The 22,150-nt window shown below is 40.1% G+C and overlaps 2 protein-coding genes across 2 annotated transcripts in view; both read right to left on the reverse strand.

The window, feature by feature from the left end:
- LOC311184950 (olfactory receptor 6C2-like) overlaps window positions 1–16,876 on the reverse strand; it is a gene marked incomplete at both ends in the record, with an annotated part of 39,486 nt that extends 22,610 nt beyond the window's left edge. The window contains one exon of the mRNA XM_084255285.1: window positions 16,733–16,876. Within this exon, the coding sequence (XP_084111411.1) occupies window positions 16,733–16,876 (144 nt within the window). The remainder of the gene's footprint in view (window positions 1–16,732) is intronic.
- On the reverse strand, window positions 7,167–8,114 carry LOC311184949 (olfactory receptor 6C2-like; the record flags this gene model as incomplete). The annotated part of the gene is made up of 1 exon (XM_084255283.1): window positions 7,167–8,114. The coding sequence occupies one exon, from the start codon at window positions 8,112–8,114 to the stop codon at window positions 7,167–7,169; it is 948 nt and encodes a 315-aa protein (XP_084111409.1).
- Window positions 16,877–22,150: the final 5,274 nt, after the last annotated feature.

Genomic DNA, 22,150 nt, shown 5'->3' on the forward strand with positions numbered 1-22,150 from the left:
TTTATATCTAATTGTGCAAAGGGTTATATTAGTGGGCACTTTTTGAAATATACTATCCATGCAGACATACAGAAGGAAAAATGCAAAATTCCATAGATTGAAGATTTTTTTTTATCATTTATACAACAGCTGGGGCACAGGCCAGAGGTGCAGGAGGGTGAGAGGATTCTCCAGAGACAGAGTGGGGAACAGAACAGGCAGATGGACCGAAGACACTGCTGAGAGGAGCAGTGGCCCAGACGGGAGAGGTCTGCCGTGCCGTGTGGGAATCTCCCTGGCCAGCCAGGAATCGAACTGCAGAGGCTGTGGACAGCTTCACAGCTCTGTGCACAACCCCCTGCGCCACTGGGGAGGCCCGGCTGGAAGATTTTTCATTCACCTCATGGCACCCTTCAGGCATCAGCTCTCTCAAATGTCCAATAACTGTCCTTAGCCTTCCTGCACCAGCAAGAGTCCTGGTGCCCTTGTCACCCACTGCCCAGGCAAAGCACTATGCCTGTATTCTATATTTTTAATATCTGTGTTTGCAGCATATCACAAATTTTAGTGGATTAAATCATTTTCATCACTCGCAGTCCTAGAAAAGGACGGAGGTAAAGGGCTTTTCTCACACGAGTCTCCTTAGTTACAGCCGTTGGGAACGGGACCTGGAGGCGTGTGAAGACTCAACTCAACTAAGGTCCAGAACGTTCTCTCAGGCATCCCCCAGGGAGAGACTAGGTGAGCCGGGGCTGGCCAGGTGTCTCTCTCCACACAGCCGCTCTGCAAAACTCCTTCGACTTCCTCACTGCAAGGCGATCTCGGGGTGTTTGAGTTCTCATGTGACTCCTGGATTCCCCAGAACATTGTTCCAAAAGAGAAGGTGGAAGGTACAAAACCCTCATGATCTGTCTCTGATTTCATAACTTCAACTGCCACTTTTTTTTTTACTTTTCAGATTTCCTATTTATTTTAGTTCCAATTTTTTTTTATTTTTACATTGATTTTGTTATTTTTTACATCAGTGTTCATTTTTAAACAATATTTGCTTCCCCCACACCCTCAGGTGCAGTCCCCACAGAGTTTCCTTCCCCAAGGCCCCCGTGCACCATCACCTCAGTCCCCCGGGCTCCTCCCTCCCTCCCTCTGCTCCCTCTCCTGCTCCTCCCCTGCAGGATGTCTCTGGTTTATAATTGTCCGTTTTTGATTTGTTGTGGTTTGTACTGTTATTTTTTTACACTCATGTCTTATTTGGTTCCCCTATATTCCTGCTATAAGTGAAACCATCCGATATTTTTCTTTCTCCTTCTGGCTTATCCCGCTGAGCATAATTCCCTCTAGCTCCATCCACGTTGCTGTGAATGGCATGAGTTTATCCTTTGTGACTGCTGAATAAAATTCCATTGTGTATATGGAGCACATCTTCTTGATCCAGTCATCTATTTTTGGGCATGTGGGTTGTATCCAGGTTTTATCTATTGTAAATACTGCTGCAATAAACACAGGGGCATGGGTGTTCTTTTAAATCAATGTTTTTGGTAGCTCCATGTGTAGTAGACTGAGGCACCTCCAGGCAGCTTTCCATAGTGGTTGCACCAGTTTGCACTCCCCCAGCAATGTAGGAGAGTTCCTGTTTCGCCGCATCCTCGCCAATATTTTTTGTTGCTTTTTCTTTCAATATGTGCCATTCTCACTGGTGTAAGGTGGTATCTCAGTGTGGTTTTTATTTGCATTTCCCTGATTATCAGGGATGTTGAACATCTTTTCATATGCCTGTTGGCCATTTGCATTTCCGCTTTGGAGAACTGTCTTTTAAGTTCTTAGGCCATTTCTTGACTGGATTGTTATTTTGTTTTTGTTGAGTACTGTGAGTTCTTTGTATATCTTTGTGATCAGTCCCTCCCCGGCCACCGGAGGAGGGTCCCACATGGCGCGCAGACCTCTCCTGCCGCCCGCTGCTCCCCTCAGCAGTGTCCTTCCGTCCTTCTGCCTGCTCTGCTCCCTGCTCTGGCTCTGGTGAATTCTCTCACCCTCCCGCACTTCTGACTGTACCCAGTACATGTATAAACAAAACAAACAAATAAATAAATAAATAAATAAATAAAACATGCCTCTATAAAAAAAAAAAGAAGAATATTGGCAGTGGGTTTGTCATATATGGCTTTTATCATGTTAAGTTATGTTCCTTCTGTCCTGACAATTTCAAGGGCATTCATCATAAATGGCTCTTGGACGTTGTCAAATGCTTTCTCAGCATCTATTGATATGATTTTATGGTTTTTATTTTTCTTTTTGTTCATGTGTTGGATTACACTGATCGATTTTCCTGTTGAACCATCCTTGTGCCCTTGGGATGAATTCCACTTGATCGTGGTATATTATCCTTTCAATGTATTGTTGGATTCTGTTGTCAAGGATTTTGTTGAGGATTTTTGCATCAGTGTTCATTAGGGAGATAAGCCTATAATTTTCATTTTTTCTGCTGTCTTAGTTTGGCTTTGGTATTACTGTAATGTTGCATTTCTGCCACATTTTAATCGTGAAAATCAAGTCATAGAGCCAGCAAAGGTTAAAGGGCAAAGGAAATAAGCTACATTATCTGACTGGGAAAGTAATAAAGATGTGCAGTCGTCTCTAATCCATCACTACCGAAAATCTGAACACGCCCTCAAGAGTGAATGTAGATATTTGCAATTTACAATCAGTTTAACCTTCCACATTTTCACCCTTTCCAGATCCCAGTCCTATTGATCCTCACTGTTTAACATTATTTTATACCTGTAGTCAATTACTTTGGGTTTAGCAGGTTTTGCTAGGTCTATTTGGAAGAATTATTCAGAAATCTATCAATTACCACAAAAGAATATTGATTACATTTTTATTTAGCAACAGTTTTTGCATATATATAATAAATACAGATTACAAGGTAAACAGTATTATTATTATTATTCTGTGAAAATCATACATTTACTGTGAGACATCAATAAGGTAGGGAAAGAGATGAAGGCAGTGTTAGATTTCTTAAAAATCAGTGTGCTTATGCTCTTGGAAAGAAAGCACATTGAAAGAGGCTATGTTGCAGGGAGGGGAAAAGCAGTGACATGGACACAATAGAAACAACAACAAATAAAGACCAGTGCATATCTGAGAAAATTAAAAAGTGTTGATTGAATGTAGGTTAGGAAGACATACAAATTTTTCTTTAAGATTTATTTATTTATGCATAAAAGAACTGGGGTACAGGCCAAGGGTATGGGATTAGGGGGGTAAGAGGATTCACCTGAGACAAAGTGGGGAGCAGAACAGGCAGATCGACTGAAATACACTGCTGAGGGGAGCAGCGGGCAAGTCAGGAGAGGTCTACTGCACCATATGAGTACCTCCATGGCTAGGGACCAACTCAAGCTTCAGTGGATGCGGATTACTTCATAGGTTGTATCTTACCCCCTTCACCACCAGGGAGGCCCCAAGACACAGAATTTTTTTTTTAAGATTTGTTTATTTATTTATACAAGCAATGGGTGCAGTCAGAAGCTGGGAGGGTGATAGAATTCATCAGAACCAGGACAGGGAGCAGAACAGGCAGACTAATGAAGTATACTGCTGAGGAGAGTGGTGGGCACAGCAGGAGTGGACTGCGCACCATGTGGGACCCTCTCTGGCAGCCAGGGATCGAACCAGTATTGCAGAGGCTGCGGGCAGATTTGCAGCACAGAATCAACCGCTGCACCACCAGGGAGGACCAACATAGAAATTTTATTTTTTTTTCATTGACAATACTCCTGCATTCTTACTTTATTTTTTTAAATAATAAATTTTATTTTTATATTCCCCATACAATTGCAAACCCCCCATTCTGACCCCAATCCCTCCCCTCCCGCCCCCACCCCCCTAAAAGTGTCTCTGGTTCATAGTTTTTTGTTGATTTTGATTTTCACTTTCTTATAGTTATTCATTTTCCTGGTCCCTTATTTAAGTTTTCTAGATTCCTGCTATGAGTGAGACCATCCGGTATTTTTCTTTTTCTTTTTGGCTTATTTCGCTGAGCATGATCCCTTCCAGCGCCATCCATGTTGCTGCAAATTGCATGTGTTTTTCTTTTTTGAATGCTGAGTAATATTCCATGGTATATATGGACCACATCTTCTTGATCCAGTCATCTATTTTTGGGCTTTTGGGCTGTTTCCAAAGCTTAGCTATTGTAAACAGTGCGCTATAAACATAGGGGTGCAGGTGTTCTTTGGAATGGATGTTTCTGTGTCCTTTGGGTAAAGACCTAGGAGTGGAATTGCGGGATCATACGGAAGCTCTGTCTTTAGTAGGTCCAGAAATCTCCACACAGCTCTCCATAGTGGTTGGACCAGTTTGCACTCCCACCAGCAGTGCAGAAGAGTTCCTTTTTCTCCACAACCTCGCCAACATTTGTTGTTGCTAGTTTTTTTAATATGTGCCATTCTCACTGGTGTAAGATGGTATCTCATGGTAGTTTTGATTTGCATTTCCCTGATGACAAGTGATGTTGAACATTTTTTCATATGCCTGTTGGCCATTTGCATTTCCCATTCAGAGAAGTTTCTTTTTAGCTCTTCTGCCCATTTTTTGATGGGATTATTCTTTGTTGTTGTTGTTGAGTCTCATCAGCTCTTTGCAGATTTTTGTGATCAGTCCTTTATCAATAGTGTTGTGTGCAAAAATGTTCTCCCAGTAGGTGGGGTTTCTCTTTGTTTTTGTTATTGTCTCTTTTGCTGTACAGAAGCTCTTTAATTTGATGTAGTCCCAGCTGTTTATCTTTGCCTTCACTATCACTGCTTTGGGTGACGTGTCTGTAAAGATGTCTTTGATGTGCAAATCACGTAGTGTTTCGCCTATATTTCCTTCTATATATTTTATGGTTTCAGGTCTTATGTCTAGTTCTTTAATCCATTTTGAGTTGATTTTTGTGTATGGTGTGAGGTAGTGGTCAAGCTTCATTCTTTTGCATGTAGCGACCCAGTTTTCCCAGCACCATTTATTGAACAAACTTTCTTTGCTCCAATGCATAGTCTTTGCTCCTTTGTCAAAGATTAGGTGACCATAAATCTGTGGGTTTATTTCTGGATTTTCTATTCGATTCCATTGGTCTGTATGTCTGTTCTTGTTCCAATACCATGCAGTTTTGATGATTATGGCTTTGTAGTAGAGTTTGAAGTCTGGGAGTCTGATGCCTCCATTCCCTTCTTTTTTTTTTCAGGAGAGCTTTGGCTATTCGGGGTTTTTGGTGATTCCATATGAATTTCATCAATAATTGTTCTATTTCTTTGAAGAATGACATTGAAATTTTGATTGGAATAGCATTGAATCTGTATATTGCTTTTGGTACGATGGCCATTTTAATAATGTTTATTCCTCCAATCCATGAGCAGGGGATGTCGTTCCATTTCTTTGTGTCTTCTTCTATTTCTTTTAACTGTGTTTTATAGTTTTCTTTGTATAGGTCCTTTACCTCTTTTGTTAGATTTATTCTCAAATATTTGATTTTTTTTGTTTCGATAATAAAAGGGATGGTTTTTTGATTTCTTCTTCTTCTGATTTATTGTTTGTGTATAGGAAGGCTACTGACTTTTGCGTGTTGATTTTGTATCCTGCCACTTTACTGAATTGATTGATGAGTTGAATTAGTTTTTCTGTGGAGTTTTTGGGGTTCTCTATGTATATTATCATATCATCTGCAAATAGTGATAGTTTGACTTCTTCTTTTCCTATTTGGATTCCTTGGATGTCTTTCTCTTGTCTTATTGCCCTGGCTAGGACTTCCAGTATTATATTGAAGAGCAGTGGTGAGAGTGGACATCCTTGTCTTGTTCCAGATCTTAATGGAATTGCTTTCAGCTTTTCACCATTGAGAATGATACTGGCTGTTGGCTTGTCATAGATGGCCTTTATGAAGTTGAGGTATGTTCCTTGTATCCCAAGAATTTCAAGGGCTTTTATCATGAATGGGTGTTGCACTTTGTCGAATGCTTTCTCAGCATCTATTGATATTATCATATGGCTTTTATATTTCTTTTTGTTGATGTGTTGGATAACGTTGATTGATTTTCGGATGTTAAACCTCCTTGTGTCCCTGGAATGAATCCAACTTGGTCGTGGTGAATTATCTTATGGATACATTGTTGGATTCTGATGGCTAAAATTTTATTGAGGATTTTTGCATCAGTGTTCATTAGGGAGATTGGCCTGTAGTTTTCCTTTTTTGTGTTGTCCTTGTTCGGTTTTGGTATTAGTGTAATGTTGGCTTCATAGAACGTGTTTGGTATTGTCCCTTCCTTCTCAATTTTTTGGAAGAGTTTGTGAAGGATAGGCACTAATTCGTCTCTGAATGTTTGGTAGAATTCATTTGTTAATCCATCAGGTCCTGGGCTTTTGTTTTTGGGGAGGTTTTTGATTACCATTTCAATTTCGCTGCTTGTAATTGGTCTGTTGAGGTGTTCTATTTCTTCTTTATCTAGCTTTGGGTGATTGTAGAGTTGTAGGAATTTGTCCATCTCCTCTAGATTGTTGAACTTGTTTCCATACAACTGTTCATAGTAGTTACTGATTATTCTTTTAATTTCTGCTGTGTCTGTTGTGATTTCTCCTCTTTCATTTGTGATCCTGTTTATTTGTGCTTTCTCCCTTTTTTCCTTTGTGAGCCTGGCTAGGGTTTTGTCTATTTTATTTATTTTTTCAAAGAGCCAGCTCTTGGTTTCATTGATCTTTTGGATTTTTTTTTAGTTTCAATTTCATTTATTTCTGCTTTGGATTTTATTATTTCTTTTCTTCTACTGGTTTTGGGGTTTTTTTGTTGTTCTTTTTCTAGATCTTTAAGCTTCTAGATTAGGTTGTTTCTTTGAGTTCTTTCTTGTTTCTTGATGTGAGCTTCTATTGCTATATATTTTCCTCTTATTACTGCTTTTGCTGCATCCCATACATTTAGGATATTGGTGTCCTCCTTGTCATTCAATTCAAAGAATTTTTTCTGACATAGAAATTTTAATAGAGAAACATCAGTCTGTATAGTACTGGCTCTGGCAAGGATCTTTCTCAAACTTTCTTCCCAATTCTATTGCTCCTCAATATTATGAGAATAAACAGTCTCCTGGCCAAATGTCCATCCAAAAGATGATAACTTATTTTTTATTTAACTTAAATTCCAATTTGATAATCTATTACTTCTTGGAAAAAAATGCAAGTCTTCTGAGGGTGTCATGGAAAGACTGCTTTACTTGTTTATTTCTCAGGGAGTAAATGAAAGGATTCATTGAGGGGGCAACAGATACCATCAGCAGAGAAACTGCCTTATTAATGGCTACTTCATCCTTAGCTGAGGGTTTGATATACATAAACATGCAGCTGCCATAGGAGATGGAGACCACGATCATGTGGGAAGAACAGGTAGAAAAGGCTTTTTTCCTTTGCTGCATGGAAGGAAACCTCAGGATCATCCTAATGATGTACACATAGGACAGACCAACACAGAACAGGGTCGTTATGAGGCCCAACACAGCACAGACTATAACCAGCTGCTCTATCAACCACGTATCTGAGCAGGAATTCTTCAGTATAGGGGAAGCATCACAGCCAAAATGGTCAATAAGAGAGTGACAGAATTCCAGATGGAGGCCCGGGATGAGAGGTGGGAGGACGATCAGGAAGCCACACACCCAGCAGCAGAATATGAGAATCCTGCACACCCTGCTGTTCATGATGGTCACATAATGCAGGGGCTTGCAGATGGCCACGTAGCGGTCATACGACATCACCGCCAACAGGAAAAACTCTGTGGCTCCAAACAGGACAACAAAAAAGACTTGGGTAAAGCAGGCTTTGATGGTCATGGTCTTGTCCCCACTTGCTATCATGTACAGGTAGACAGGGACACAGGTAGTAGTGAATGAGACTTCCAAGAAAGAGAAATTTTGCAGAAAGAAGTACATAGCAGTTTTTAAATGCGCATCCACGAAGATGAGAACTATGATGGTCAGGTTCCCCATCACGCTCAACACGTATGTGATAAACAGAAAGACAAAAACCAAAATCTCTAGCTGTGGGTCACTGGTCAACCCCAGGATGATGAACGTTGTTATTGCTGAATGGTTTCTCATCACTGCTTTCATACTCTTGCCCAATCTTCACAGAAATGCCACAGAAATGCATATGAGGAGCAATGTCAAAATATGACAGAATCAGTCTCTCCCTACACCAAGCAAATCGAGTCAAACATATGTCTTTACTTACTAGATGCACTGGGATGTGATGGGGTAATTCCCTCAACACCAGTGAGATGTACTGCAGGGATACTAAGTTTATGGACAGTTTCTCTTGAAAATTACTGCTACTGAAATTGTTACAACATGCCAGGATCTCCAGATTCACAGCACTATTTCCCATTCATTTTTTAAAAATTCATACTTCGGTTGTTAATTCCTATTGGACAGGAGTGATCCCTATTGATCTATACTTTTGTCTCTTAATTACAAAACTTTTTGGATATTTTTAGTGTTTTTTAAATAGATTTTTTTTTCACAGTATAGGATGTATATCCTCAGGTCGGTCACCAGAGTTTCACACCACCAAGTTGCCTACAGTCACCACCACACTCCATCGAACTTCCTTCCCACCTTTTCTTACTCGTCTCCTCACATCCCCAGTAACAATACTTCTGAACTCAAAAGCTCAATCCTAAAATTCCTTTGCTCCTATTATGGTACTTCATAGAATGCATATAACTGGAGGATGGTGGTTATGCCCTCCCGAACTCCCCAGTTACCTCACCTAGTAAACAGACATTATTTAGTTCATATATAAAGGCCAAGTTACATTTTTCCAAAAAAGTCATTTGATAGCCATTTTGTCTGACTTTCTCTAAGTTTCTATATTATTCCCCTTATTTTCTATTTCCATCCTCAGCAGAAAACTTTGATGGACAATTATGTTAATCTCATTTGTAGACCAGGATTGAAAAGTATAAATAGCTGACGGACATGCAGACATGACATGGTTCCCTTTTTTTGACCACAGAAGTGGTATCTGTGTCTCAGTAGAGCAGAGTTAAGTGTACACGATCTTGGAAATGTTTGTCTAAAATCAATCATATCTCTGTCAAGTACAAGCTGAATGACCTGTAGCAAGTCCCTTCATCTGTCTGTGCTCCCAGCTTCCTGTTCTGTAAAATGGGGATAATGGGAATAGGACACTGCAGCATTGCCAGGAGGTTTCAGTGAAATAAACTATATAACATGCTTATGATAACACTTACCATACATTAGTATAATACACATATTTGCTATCAATCTTCTTATTTTCTGAAGCCAATCTCTTGTCATCTCAATAAGGCTCTTAACTCTACCGAAAGTATCTCATCCTCCACACCCCCACTCGTCTTCTTGCGTAGCCAATGTCTTCCACATTTCCAGATCCATCAGAAAATATTCTCTGGCGTTTCCCTTTAATAAAAAAAGGATAAACACTATTAAGAAATGACACATCTACAAGCATACCCTTTACATAGTCTGACCTTAGAAGGACATGAATCTATGTATTCTGAAATAAAAGGTCATATCCACCAAGCAGATAATTGACCTCTTTGGACACAATACCCAACAACCTGGTAACTCAGAGTCTGAGCAATAGCAACACAGGCGTTGCCCTGAAGTAACCTAATGAATGACATTCGTATATTCAACTCTTTGCTGTCTTTATTCAGTGACCCTGCAGCCAGTGTCCACACAGAGCTACTAGCTACATGGATATTGGCCACTTGAGATGGCCTGGTCCATACTGAGATGCACTAATACTCCGAAATATACATCATTTTCAAGTCTTGGAAGACAATTACATAATGAAGTTACCACCTATAATATTATACTGAAAACTTGCTAAAGTATGTATTAGAATTTTGCATCTATGAAGTTAAATAAAATATTCTATGAAAATTAAGATCACCTATTTCTTTTTACCATTTCTGTGCAAGATCACAGGTTTTTGAAACTGCAAATGCATTTACACTATATTTCTATGGGACCACACTCTTCTAGGTCTTCAAGCTCTGTAATATAAGGAAATAAAAAAGAAAGATCTTCTCACAAGACAAATTAGCTTGTTTTCTGACTTTGACTCTGCTTTAATATACCCACAAATGTCTGTGATGTAATTATATGAGCAATGAGAAGAGAAAGTGAGGACCTTTGTCTTTGTGAGATGAGTACTAGCAACTGCCCCAGCGCAGAGGCACTGCAGGACTCCACCAGATACAGACACCATGATAGGAAAAGGGACATTAACCCCCTTTGTGGACAAAAAGTTTGCAAGTAATTGGTGCTGATACTGAAAGAGGGAATTTTAGAAAATGGAATGTATCCTATTGGCCATTGAGAGAGATGGGATATTAGTAGACAGATAATAAATAAATGAGAGAGAGGGGTAGGTAAAGGGAGAGAAGAAATGGTAGAGAGACAGATTAGTAAGGTCTTATCTTTATGTCCATCAACCACTCTATATGGGATTGCACCAATTCTATAATCACAAAATGAGTTCTGCCACATTTCCAATCTACAAATAGGTTTGTGTGCTCTACTAATAATCTGAAAGTGACTGACTCGATGAACTACCAAAAACAAACTATTAAAATTTACAATTCATATGTTTCACTGGAATAAAACATAATCACAAATATCTTCTCTTTAAATTACATATTAAAACATGCTTGACTTAATTCAAAAAAGATAAACACATGTAATTTGCAGCAACATGGATGGCGCTGGAAGGGATCATGCTCAGCCAAATAAGCCAGAAAGAAAAAGAAAAATACCGGATGGTCTCACTCATAGCAGGAATCTAGAAAACTTAAATAAGGGACCAGGAAAAAGAATAACTATAAGAAAGTGAAAATCAAAATCAACAAACAACTATGAACCAGAGACACTCTATGGAGGTGTGGGGGAGGGGAAGGGAGGGATTGGGGTCAAAATAAGGGGTCGCAATTGTATGGGGAATATAAAAATTTTTAAAAAAAATTATATAAAAAAATAAATAAGACATGCTTGACTTAAAAACATTCCAGTCCCTACTTTCAATAGTGTTTCACCTGGGAACCATAACTCAAATGACCTTAGAGGACCTACAGTGAAAAACACATCTAAAAGCAAGATCATCTGAAAGCATTTCCTGCCCCTTATCCCCAGAACATGAACTCATCACATACATATACCTACATGGCTTCTGAATTTAGAAGAAATGCCAATCTAACTGAAATTAGGAAATAGATCCGTGTTCTCCAGGTAGCTGAAAGGAAGACAAAATTTCAGTGGACAAGGAGTGGTTAAGAAGCTTCTCTGACTCTGCAAAATAGAGTGTTCTGGTTGTCTCTGGACAGAACCCCCGTGACTCTGTTTCCCTTATTAGCAATAGGTGTGAAGACAAATGACTACAAGAGTCCTTGGAGGCAGTGATTCAAAACTGTCCAATTAACTTAAAATGTAATTGAGCTTGCAAAAAAAAAAAAAAAAATCACCGGGGCAGGCACCCATAGGGACAATGTCCTGGGAGAGAAAAAGATGCAATGAGAGCAAATTTAGTCCAAGCCTAGGAAGAAAGATTACAAAAATAAATCAGATATCCAGTCTTCCTTTCTAGTGTTTACACTGGTTGTGCAATTCAACGAGGACAGCATTCCTGTTTACATATACATTTAATATAGAAAAATTAATACACAAAAAGGCGTAAATGTGGGGGAGAAATCATAGAAACTATAACATCCAGAAGTAAACATTATTCTTGTTGTTTGGTTTCGATATCGCTGAGAGTAATAGTATGTCCTCTACTGACCATGATCAGCTTACTATGAAGGTGCCCCTGAGGAACAGGCAAAAAGAAGAGGTCACAGGACACGGCATGGGGTGCAAGAAGCGTATTTATGTGAGCACATGTCTCTCATTCACATCACACTCTTTGAAAATACAACATATTTTACTGGTGCTCAAACTGTCTTTGATTCACTTTTATATCTAAATTGTGGAATAGGTTGAATTAGTGGGCACTTTTTGAAATACACTATCCATGCAGACATACAGAAGGAAAAATGCAAAATTCCATAGCTTGAAGATTTTTCTTTTAGATTTTTTTTTATTATTTATACAACAGCTGGGGTACAGGGCAGAGGCACAGGAGGGTAAGAGGATTCTCCAGAGACAGAGTAGGGAGCAGAACAGGCAGATGGACAAAAGACACTGTTGAGGGGAGCAGCAAGGGAGACAAGAGAGGTTTGTGGGGCCATGTGGGTATCTCCCTGGCCGGCCGGGAATCAAACCAACGCTGCAGAGGCTGCAGACAGCTTCACAGCTCTGTGCACAACCCACTGCGCCACTGGGGAGGCCCGGCTGGAAGATTTTTCATTCACCTCATGGCACCACTTCAGGCGTCAATTCTCTCAAATGTCCAATAACTGTCCTTAGCCTTCCTGCACCAGCAAGAGTCCTGGTGCCCTTGTCACCCACTGCCCAGGCAAAGCACTATGCCTGTACTCTATATTTTTATTATCTGTTTTTGTAGCATATCACAAATTTTAGTGGATTAAATCATTTTCATCACTCGCAGTCCTAGAAAAGGATGGAAGTAAAGGGTTTTTCTCACACACGTCTCCTTAGTTACAGCCGTTGGGAACGGGACCTGGAGGCCGTGAAGACTCAACTCAACTAAGGGCCAGAATATTCCCAGTCAGGCATCCCCCAGGGAGAGGCTAGATGAGCCGGGGCTGGCCAGGTGTCTCTCTCCACACAGCCGCTCTGCAAAACTCCTTCAGCTTCCTCACTGCAAGGCGATCTCGGGGCGTTTGAGTTCTCATGTGACTCCTGGATTCCTCCGGAACATTGTTCCAAAAGAGAAGGTGGAAGGTACAAAACCCTCATGATCTGTCTCTGATTTCATAACTTCAACTGCCACTTTTTTTTTTTACTTTTCAGATTTCCTATTTATTTTAGTTCCAATTTTTTTTATTATTTTTACATTGACTTTTTTATTTTTTACATCATTGTTCATTTTTAAACAATATTTGCTTCCCCCACACCCTCAGGTGCAGTCCCCACAGAGTTTCCTTCCCCAAGGCCCCCGTGCACCATCACCTCAGTCCCCCGGGCTCCTCCCTCCCTCCCTCTGCTCCCTCTCCTGCTCCTCCCCTGCAGGATGTCTCTGGTTTATAATTGTCCGTTTTTGATTTGTTGTGGTTTGTACTGTTATTTTTTTACACTCATGTCTTATTTGGTTCCCCTATATTCCTGCTATAAGTGAAACCATCCGATATTTTTCTTTCTCCTTCTGGCTTATCTCGCTGAGCATAATTCCCTCTAGCTCCATCCACGTTGCTGTGAATGGCATGAGTTTATCCTTTGTGACTGCTGAATAAAATTCCATTGTGTATATGGACCACATCTTCTTGATCCAGTCATCTATTTTTGGGCATGTGGGTTGTATCCAGGTTTTATCTATTGTAAATACTGCTGCAATAAACACAGGGGCATGGGTGTTCTTTTAAATCAATGTTTTTGGTAGCTCCATGTGTAGTAGACTGAGGCACCTCCAGGCAGCTTTCCATAGTGGTTGCACCAGTTTGCACTCCCCCAGCAATGTAGGAGAGTTCCTGTTTCGCCGCATCCTCGTCAATATTTTTTGTTGCTTGTTCTTTCAATACGTGCCATTCTCACTGGTGTAAGGTGGTATCTCAGTGTGGTTTTTATTTGCATTTCCCTGATTATCAGGGATGTTGAACATCTTTTCATATGCCTGTTGGCCATTTGCATTTCCGCTTTGGAGAACTGTCTTTTAAGTTCTTAGGCCATTTCTTGACTGGATTGTTATTTTGTTTTTGTTGAGTACTGTGAGTTCTTTGTATATCTTTGTGATCAGTCCCTTCCCGGCCACCGGAGGAGGGTCCCACATGGCGCATAGACATCTCCTGCCGCCCGCTGCTCCCCTCAGCAGTGGACTTCAGTCCTTCTGCCTGCTCTGCTCCCCACTCTGGCTCTGGTGAATTCTCTCACCCTCCCATGCTTCTGACTGTACCCAGTACAAGTATAAACAAAACAAACAAACAAATAAATAAATAAATAAAACATGCCTCTATTAAAAAAAAAAAGAAGAAGAATATTGGCAGTGGGTTTGTCATATATGGCTTTTATCATGTTAAGTTATGTTCCTTCTATCCTGACAATTTCAAGGGCATTCATCATAAATGGCTCTTGGACTTTGTCAAATGCTTTCTCAGCATCTATTGATATAATTTTATGGTTTTTATTTTCTTTTTGTTCATGTGTTGGATTATACTGATCGATTTTCCTGTTGAACCATCCTTGTGCCCTTGGGATGAATTCCATTTGATCGTGGTATATTATCCCTTCAATGTATTGTTGGATTCTGTTGGCAAGGATTTTGTTGAGGATTTTTCCATCAGTGTTCATTAGGGAGATAAGCCTATAATTTTCATTTTTTCTGCTGTCTTAGTTTGGCTTTGGTATTACTGTAATGTTGCATTTCTGCCACATTTTAATCGTGAAAATCAAGTCATAGAGCCAGCAAAGGTTAAAGGGCAAAGGAAATAAGCTACATTATCTGACTGGGAAAGTAATAAAGATGTGCAGTCGTCTCTAATCCATCACTACCGAAAATCTGAACACGCCCTCAAGAGTGAATGTAGATATTTACAATTTACAATCAGTTTAACCTTCCACATTTTCACCCTTTCCAGATCCCAGTCCTACTGACCCTCCTGTTTATCATTATTTTATACCTGTAGTCAATTACTTTGGGTTTACCAGGTTTTGCTAGGTCTATTTGGAAGAATTATTCAGAAACCTATCAATTACCACAAAGGAATATTTGATTACATTTTTATTTAGCAACAGTTTTTGCATATATATAATAAATACAGTTTACAAGAGGTAAACAGTATTATTATTATTATTATTATTCTGTGAAAATCATACATTTACTGTGAGACATCAATAAGGTAGGGAAGGAGATGAAGGCAGCTTTAGATTTCTTAAAAATCAGTGTGCTTATGCTCTTGGAAAGAAAGCACATTGAAAGAGGCTATGTTGCAGGGAGGGGAAAAGCAGTGACATGGACAGAAGAGAAACAACACTACAAATAAAGACCAGTGCATATTTGAGAAAATTAAAAAGTGTTGATTGAATGTAAGTTAGGAAGACATAGAAATTTCCTTTAAGATTTATTTATTTATGCATAAAAGAACTGGGGTACAGGCCTAGGGTATGGGATTAGGAGGGTAAGAGGATTCACCTGAGACAAAGTGGGGAGCAGAACAGGCAGATCGACTGAAATACACTGCTGAGGGAAGCAGCGGGCAAGTCAGGAAAGGTCTGCTCCACCATATGAGTACCTCCATGGCTAGGGACCGACTCAAGCTGCAGTGGATGCGGATCACTTCATAGGTTGTATCTTACCCCCTTCACCACCAGGGAGGCCCCAAGACACAGAATTTTTTTTTTTAAATTTGTTTATTTATTTATAAAAGAAATGGGTACAGTCAGAAGCTGAAAGGGTGAGAGAATTCATCAGAACCAGGACAGGGAGCAGAACAGGCAGACTGATGAAGTACACTGCTGAGGAGAGCAGCGGGCACAGCAGGAGAGGTCTGCGCACCATGTGCGACCTCGCTGGTGGCCGGGGATCGGACCGGCATTGCAGAGTCTGCAGGCAGATTTGCAGCACAGTGCTCAACCGCTGCACCACCAGGGAGGACCGACTTAGAACATTTAATAGAGAAACATCAGTCTGCATAATACTGGCTCTGCCAAGGATCTTTCACAAACTTTCTTCCCAATTCTATTGCTCCTCAATATTATGAGAATAAACAGTCTCCTGGCTAAATATCCATCCAAAAGATGATAACTTATTTTTTCCTTAACTTAAATTCCAATTTGATAATCTATTACTTCTTTGAAAAATATGCAAGTCTACTGAGGGTGTCATGGAAAGACTGCTTTACTTGTTTATTTCTCAGGGAGTAAATGAAGGGATTCATTGAAGGGGCAACAGATACCATCAGAAGAGAAACTGCCTTATTAATGGCTACTTCATCCTTAGCTGAGGGTTTGATATACATAAACATGCAGCTGCCATAGGAGATGGAGACCACGATCATGTGGGAAGAACAGGTAGAGAAGGCTTTTTTCCTTTGCTGCATGGAAGGAAACCTCAGGATCATCCTAATGATGTACACATAGGACAGACCCACACAGAACAGGGTCATTATGAGGCTCAACACAGCACAGACTATAACCAGCTGCTCTATCAACCACGTATCGGAACAGGAATTCTTCAGTATAGGGGAAGCATCACAGCCAAAATGGTCAATAACATTGTGACAGAATTCCAGGTGGAGGCCCGGGATGAGAGGTGGGAGGACGATCAGGGAGCCACACACCCAGCAGCAGACTATGAGAATCCTGCAGACCCTGCTGTTCATAATGGTCACGTAATGCAGAGGTTTGCAGATGGCCACGTAGCGGTCATATGACATCACTGCCAACAGGAAAAACTCTGTGGCTCCAAACAGGACAACAAAAAAGACTTGGGTAAAGCAGGCTTTGATGGTCATGGTCTTGTCCCCACTTGCTATCATGTACAAGTAGACAGGGACACAGGTAGTAGTGAATGAGACTTCCAAGAAAGAGAAATTTTGCAGAAAGAAGTACATAGCGGTTTTTAAATGAGCATCCACGAAGACGAGAACAATGATGGTCAGGTTCCCCATCACGCTCAACATGTATGTGATAAACAGAAAGATAAAAACCAAAATCTCTAGCTGTGGATCACTTGTCAACCCCAGGATAATGAACGTTGTTATTGCTGAATGGTTTCTCATCACTGCTTTCATACTCTTGCCCAATCTTCACAGGAATACCACAGAAAATGCATCTGAGGAGCAATGTCAAAATATGACAGAATCAGACAGTCTCTCCCTGCACTTAGAAAATCCAGTCACACACATGTCTTTCCCTACGTAGATGCACTAGGATGTGGTGGGGTAATTCCCTCAACACCATTAAGATGTGCTGCAGGGCTACTAAATTTATGGACAGTTTCTCTTGAAAATTACTGCTACTGAAATTGTTACAACATGCCGGCATCTCCAGATTCACAGCACCATTTCCACTCATTGTTTTCAAATTCATACTTCAGTTGTTAATTCCTATTGGACAGGAGTGATCCCTATTGATCTATGCTTTAGTCTCTTAATTACAAAACTTTTCAGGTATTTTTAGTGTTTTTTAAATAGATTTTTTTTTCACAGTATAGGATGTATATCCTCAGGTTGGTCACCAGAGTTTCCCACCACCAAGTTACCTACAGTCACCACCACACTCCATCAAACTTCCTTCCCACCTTTTCTTACTCGTCCCCTCACATCCCCAGTTACAATACTTCTGAACTCACAAGCTCAATCCTAAAATTCCTTTGCTCCTATTATGGTACTTCATAGAATGCATATAACTGGAGAATGGTGGTTGCACCCTCCCAAACTCCCCAGGTACCTCACCTAGTAAACAGACATTATTTAGTTCATATATAAAGCCGTTACATTTTTCCCAAAAAGTCATTTGATAGCCATTTTGTCTGACTTTCTCTAAGTTTCTATATTATTCCCCTATTTTCTATTTCCATCCTCAGCAGAAAGCTTTGATGCACAATTAAGTTAATTTCATTTGTAGACCAGGATTGAAACGTATAAATAGCTGACGGACATGAAGATATAACATGGTTCCCTTCTTATGAATGCAGAAGTGGAATCTGTGTCTCAGTAGAGCACCGTTAATTGTACATGGACCTTGGAAATGTTTGTCTAGAATCAATCATATCTCTGTCAAGTACAAGGTGAATGACCTGAACCAAGTCCCTTCATCTCTGTGCTCCCAGCTTCCTGTTCTGTAAAATGGGGATAATGGGAATAGGACACTGCAGCGTTGCCAGGAGGTTTCAGTGAAATAAGCTATATAACATGCTTATGATAACACTTACCATACATTAGTATAATACACATATTTGCTATCAATCTTCTTATTTTCTGAAGCCAATCTCTTGTCATCTCAATAAGGCTCTTAACTCTACCGAAAGTATCTCATCCTCCACACCCCCACTCGTCTTCTTGCGTAGCCAATGTCTTCCACATTTCCGGGCCCATCAGAAAACATTCTCTGGTGTTTCTCTTTAATAAAAAAAGGATAAACACTATTAAGAAATGACACATCTACAAGTATACCCTTTACATAGGTCTGACTTTAGAAGGACATGAATCTATGTATTCTGAAATAAAAGGTCATATCCACCAAGCAGATAATTGACCTCTTTGGACACAATTTCTACCTGCTCAGTTTATCTTCAAAGTGATGTGAACACTAATACCCAACAACCTGGTAACTCAGAGTCTGAGCAATAGCAACACAGGCGTTGCCCTGAAGTAACCTACTGAATGACATCGTATATTCAACTCTTTGCTGTCTTTATTCAGTGACCCTGCAGCCAGTGTCCACACAGAGCTACTAGCTACATGGACATTGGCCACTTGAGATGGCCTGGTCCATACTGAGATGCGCTAATACTCTGAAATACGCATCATTTCAAGACTTGGAAGACAATTACATAATGAAGTTACCACCTATAATATTATACTGAAAACTTGCTAAAGTATACATTAGTATTGTGCATCTATGAAGTTAAATAAAATATTCTATGAAAATTAAGATCACCTATATCTTTTTACCATTTCTGTGCAAAATCACAGGTTTTTGAAACTGCAAATGCATTTACACTATATTTCTATGGGACCACACTCTTCTAGGTCTTCAAGCTCTGTAATATAAGGAAATAAAAAGAAGGATCTTCTCACAAGACAAATTAGCTTGTTTTCTGACTTTGACTCTGCTTTAATATACCCACAAATGTCTGTGATATAATTATATAAGCTGTGAGATGAGAAAGTGAAGACCTTTGTCTTTGTGAGGTGAGTAGTAGCAGCTGCCCCAGTGCAGGGGCACTGCAGGACTCCGCCAGTTACAGACACCCTGATAGGAAAAGGGACATTAACCCTGCTCTGTGGACAAAAAGTTTGCAAGTAGGTGATACTGATATATGAAAGAAGATTTTTTGGAAAATGGAATGTTTCCCATTGGTCATTGAGACAGATGGGATATTAGTAGACAGATAATAAATAAATGAGAGAGAGGGGTAGGTAAAGGGAGAGAAGAAATGGTAGAGAGACAGATTAGTAAGGTCTTATCTTTGTGTCCATGAAACTACTCTACATGGGATTGTACCAATTCTATAATCACAAAATTAGTTCTGCCACATTTTCAATCTACAAATAGGTTTGTGTGCTCTACTAATAATCTGAAAGTGACTGACTCGATGAACTATCAAAAACAAACAATATTAAAATTTACAATTCATATGTTTCACTGGAATAAAACATAATCACAAATATCTTCTCTATAAATTACATATTAAAACATGCTTGACTTAATTCAAAAAAGATAAACACATGTAATTTGCAGCAACATGGATGGCGCTGGAAGGGATCATGCTCAGCGCAATAAGCCAGAAAGAAAAAGAAAAATACCGGATGGTCTCACTCATAGCAGGAATCTAGAAAACTTACATAAGGGACCAGGACAATGAATAACTATAAGAAAGTGAAAAATCAAAATCAACAAGCAAGTATGAACCAGAGACACTCTATTGGGGGTTGGGGGAGGGGAGGGGAGGGATTGGGGTCAAAATATGGGGGTCGCAATTGTATGGGGAATATAAAAATTTTTTTTAATTATATAAAAAATAAAAATAATAAGACATGCTTGACTTAAAAACATTCCAGTCCCTACTTTCAATAGTGTTTCACCTGGGAACCGTAACTCAAATGACCTTAGAGAACCTCACAGTGAAAAACACATCTAAAAGCAAGATCATCTGAAAGCATTTTCAGCCCCTTATCCCTAGAACATATACTCATCACATACATATACCTACATGGCTTCTGAATTTAGAAGAAACGCCAATCTAATTGAAATTAGGAAATAGATCCATGGACTCTGGGTAGCTGAAAGGAAGATAAAATTTCAGAGGACAAGGAGTGGTTCAGAAGCTTCTCTGACTCTGCAAAATAGAGTGTTCTGGTTGTCTCTGGACAGAACCCCCGTGACTGTTTCCCTTATCAGCAACAGGTGTGAAGACAATGACTACAAGAGTCCTTGGAGGCAGTGATTCAAAAGTGTCTAATTAACTTAAAATGTAATTGAGCTTGCAAAAAAAAAAAAAAAAAAAAAAACAAAATCACCAGGGCAGGCACCTATAGGGACAATGTCCTGGGAGAGAAAAAGATGCAATGAGAGCAAATTTAGTGCAAGCCTAGGAAATAAGATTACAAAAATAAATCAGATATCCAGTCTTCCTTACTAGTGTTTACACTGGTTGTGCGATTCAACGAGGACAGCATTCCTGTTTACAGTACACACATACTTACATTTAATATAGAAAAATTAATACACAAAGAGGCGTAAATGTGGGGGAGAAATCATAGAAACTATAACATCCAGAAGTAAACATTATTGTTGTTGTTTGGTTTCGATATCGCTGAGAGTGATAGTATGTCCTCTACTGACCATGATCAGCTTGCTATGAAGGCGCCCCTGAGGAACAGGCAAAGAGAAGAGGTCACAGGACACGGCGTGGGGTGCAAGAAGCGTATTTATGTGAGCACATGTCTCTCATTCACATCACACTCTTTGAAAATACAACATATTTTTACTGGGGCTCAAGCTATCTTTGATTCACTTTTATATCTAAATTGTGGAATAGGTTGAATTAGTGGGCACTTTTTGAAATAAACTATCCATGCAAACATACAGAAGGAAAAATGCAAAATTCCATAGCTTGAAGATTTTTTTTTTTAGATTTTTTTATTTTATTATTTATACAACAGCTGGGGTATAGACCAGAGGGTGAGAGGATTCTCCAGAGACAGAGTGGGGAGCAGAACAGGCAGATGGACCAAAGACACTGGTGAGGGGAGCAGCGGGGGAGAAAGGAGAGGTCTGCTGGGCCAGGTGGGTATCTCCCTGGCGGCCAGGAATTGAACCCACACTGCAGAGGCTGCAGACAGCTTCACAGCTCTGCACTCAACCCACTATGCCACTGGGGAGGCCCGGCTGGAAGATTTTTCATTCACCTCATGGCACCACTTCAGGCGTCAATTCTCTCAAATGTCCAATAACTGTTCTTAGCCTTCCTGCACCAGCAAGAGTCCTGGTGCCCTTGTCACCCACTGCCCAGGCAAAGCACTATACCTGTACTCTATATTTTTAATATCTGTGTTTGCAGCATATCACAAATTTTAGTGGATTAAATCATTTTCATCACTCACAGTCCTAGGAAAGGATGGAGGTAAAGGGCTTTTCTCACACACGTCTCCTTAGTTACAACCGTTGGGAACGGGACCTGGAGGCGCGTGAAGACTCAACTCAACTAAGGTCCAGAACGTTCCCAGTCAGGCATCCCCCAGGGAGAGGCTAGATGAGCCGGGGCTGGCCAGGTGTCTCTCTCCACACAGCCGCTCTGCAAAACTCCTTCGGCTTCCTCACTGCAAGGCGATCTCGGGGCGTTTGAGTTCTCATGTGACTCCTGGATTCCTCCGGAACATTGTTCCAAAAGAGAAGGTGGAAGGTACAAAACCCTCATGATCTGTCTCTGATTCCATAACTTCAACTGCCACTTTTTTTTTTTTTTTGCTTTTCAGATTTCCTATTTATTTTAGTTCCAATTTTTTTTATTATTTTTACATTGACTTTTTTTATTTTTTACATGATTGTTCATTTTTAAACAATATTTGCTACCCCCACCCCCTCAGGTGCAGTCCACAGAGTTTCCTTCCCCAAGGCCCCCGTGCACCATCACCTCAGTCCCCCGGGCTCCTCCCTCCCTCCCTCTGCTCCCTCTCCTGCCTCCTCCCCTACAGGACGTCTCTGGTTTATAATTGTCCGTTTTTGCTTTGTTGTGTTTTGTACTGTCATTTTTTTACCCTGATGTCTTATTTGGTTCCCCTTTAGTCCTCCTATAAGTGAAACCATCCGATACTTTTCTTTTTCCT

The sequence above is a fragment of the Talpa europaea genome (genome assembly GCF_964194135.1).
Source record: "Talpa europaea genome assembly, chromosome: 15".
Classification (NCBI taxonomy): Eukaryota; Metazoa; Chordata; class Mammalia; order Eulipotyphla; family Talpidae; genus Talpa; species Talpa europaea.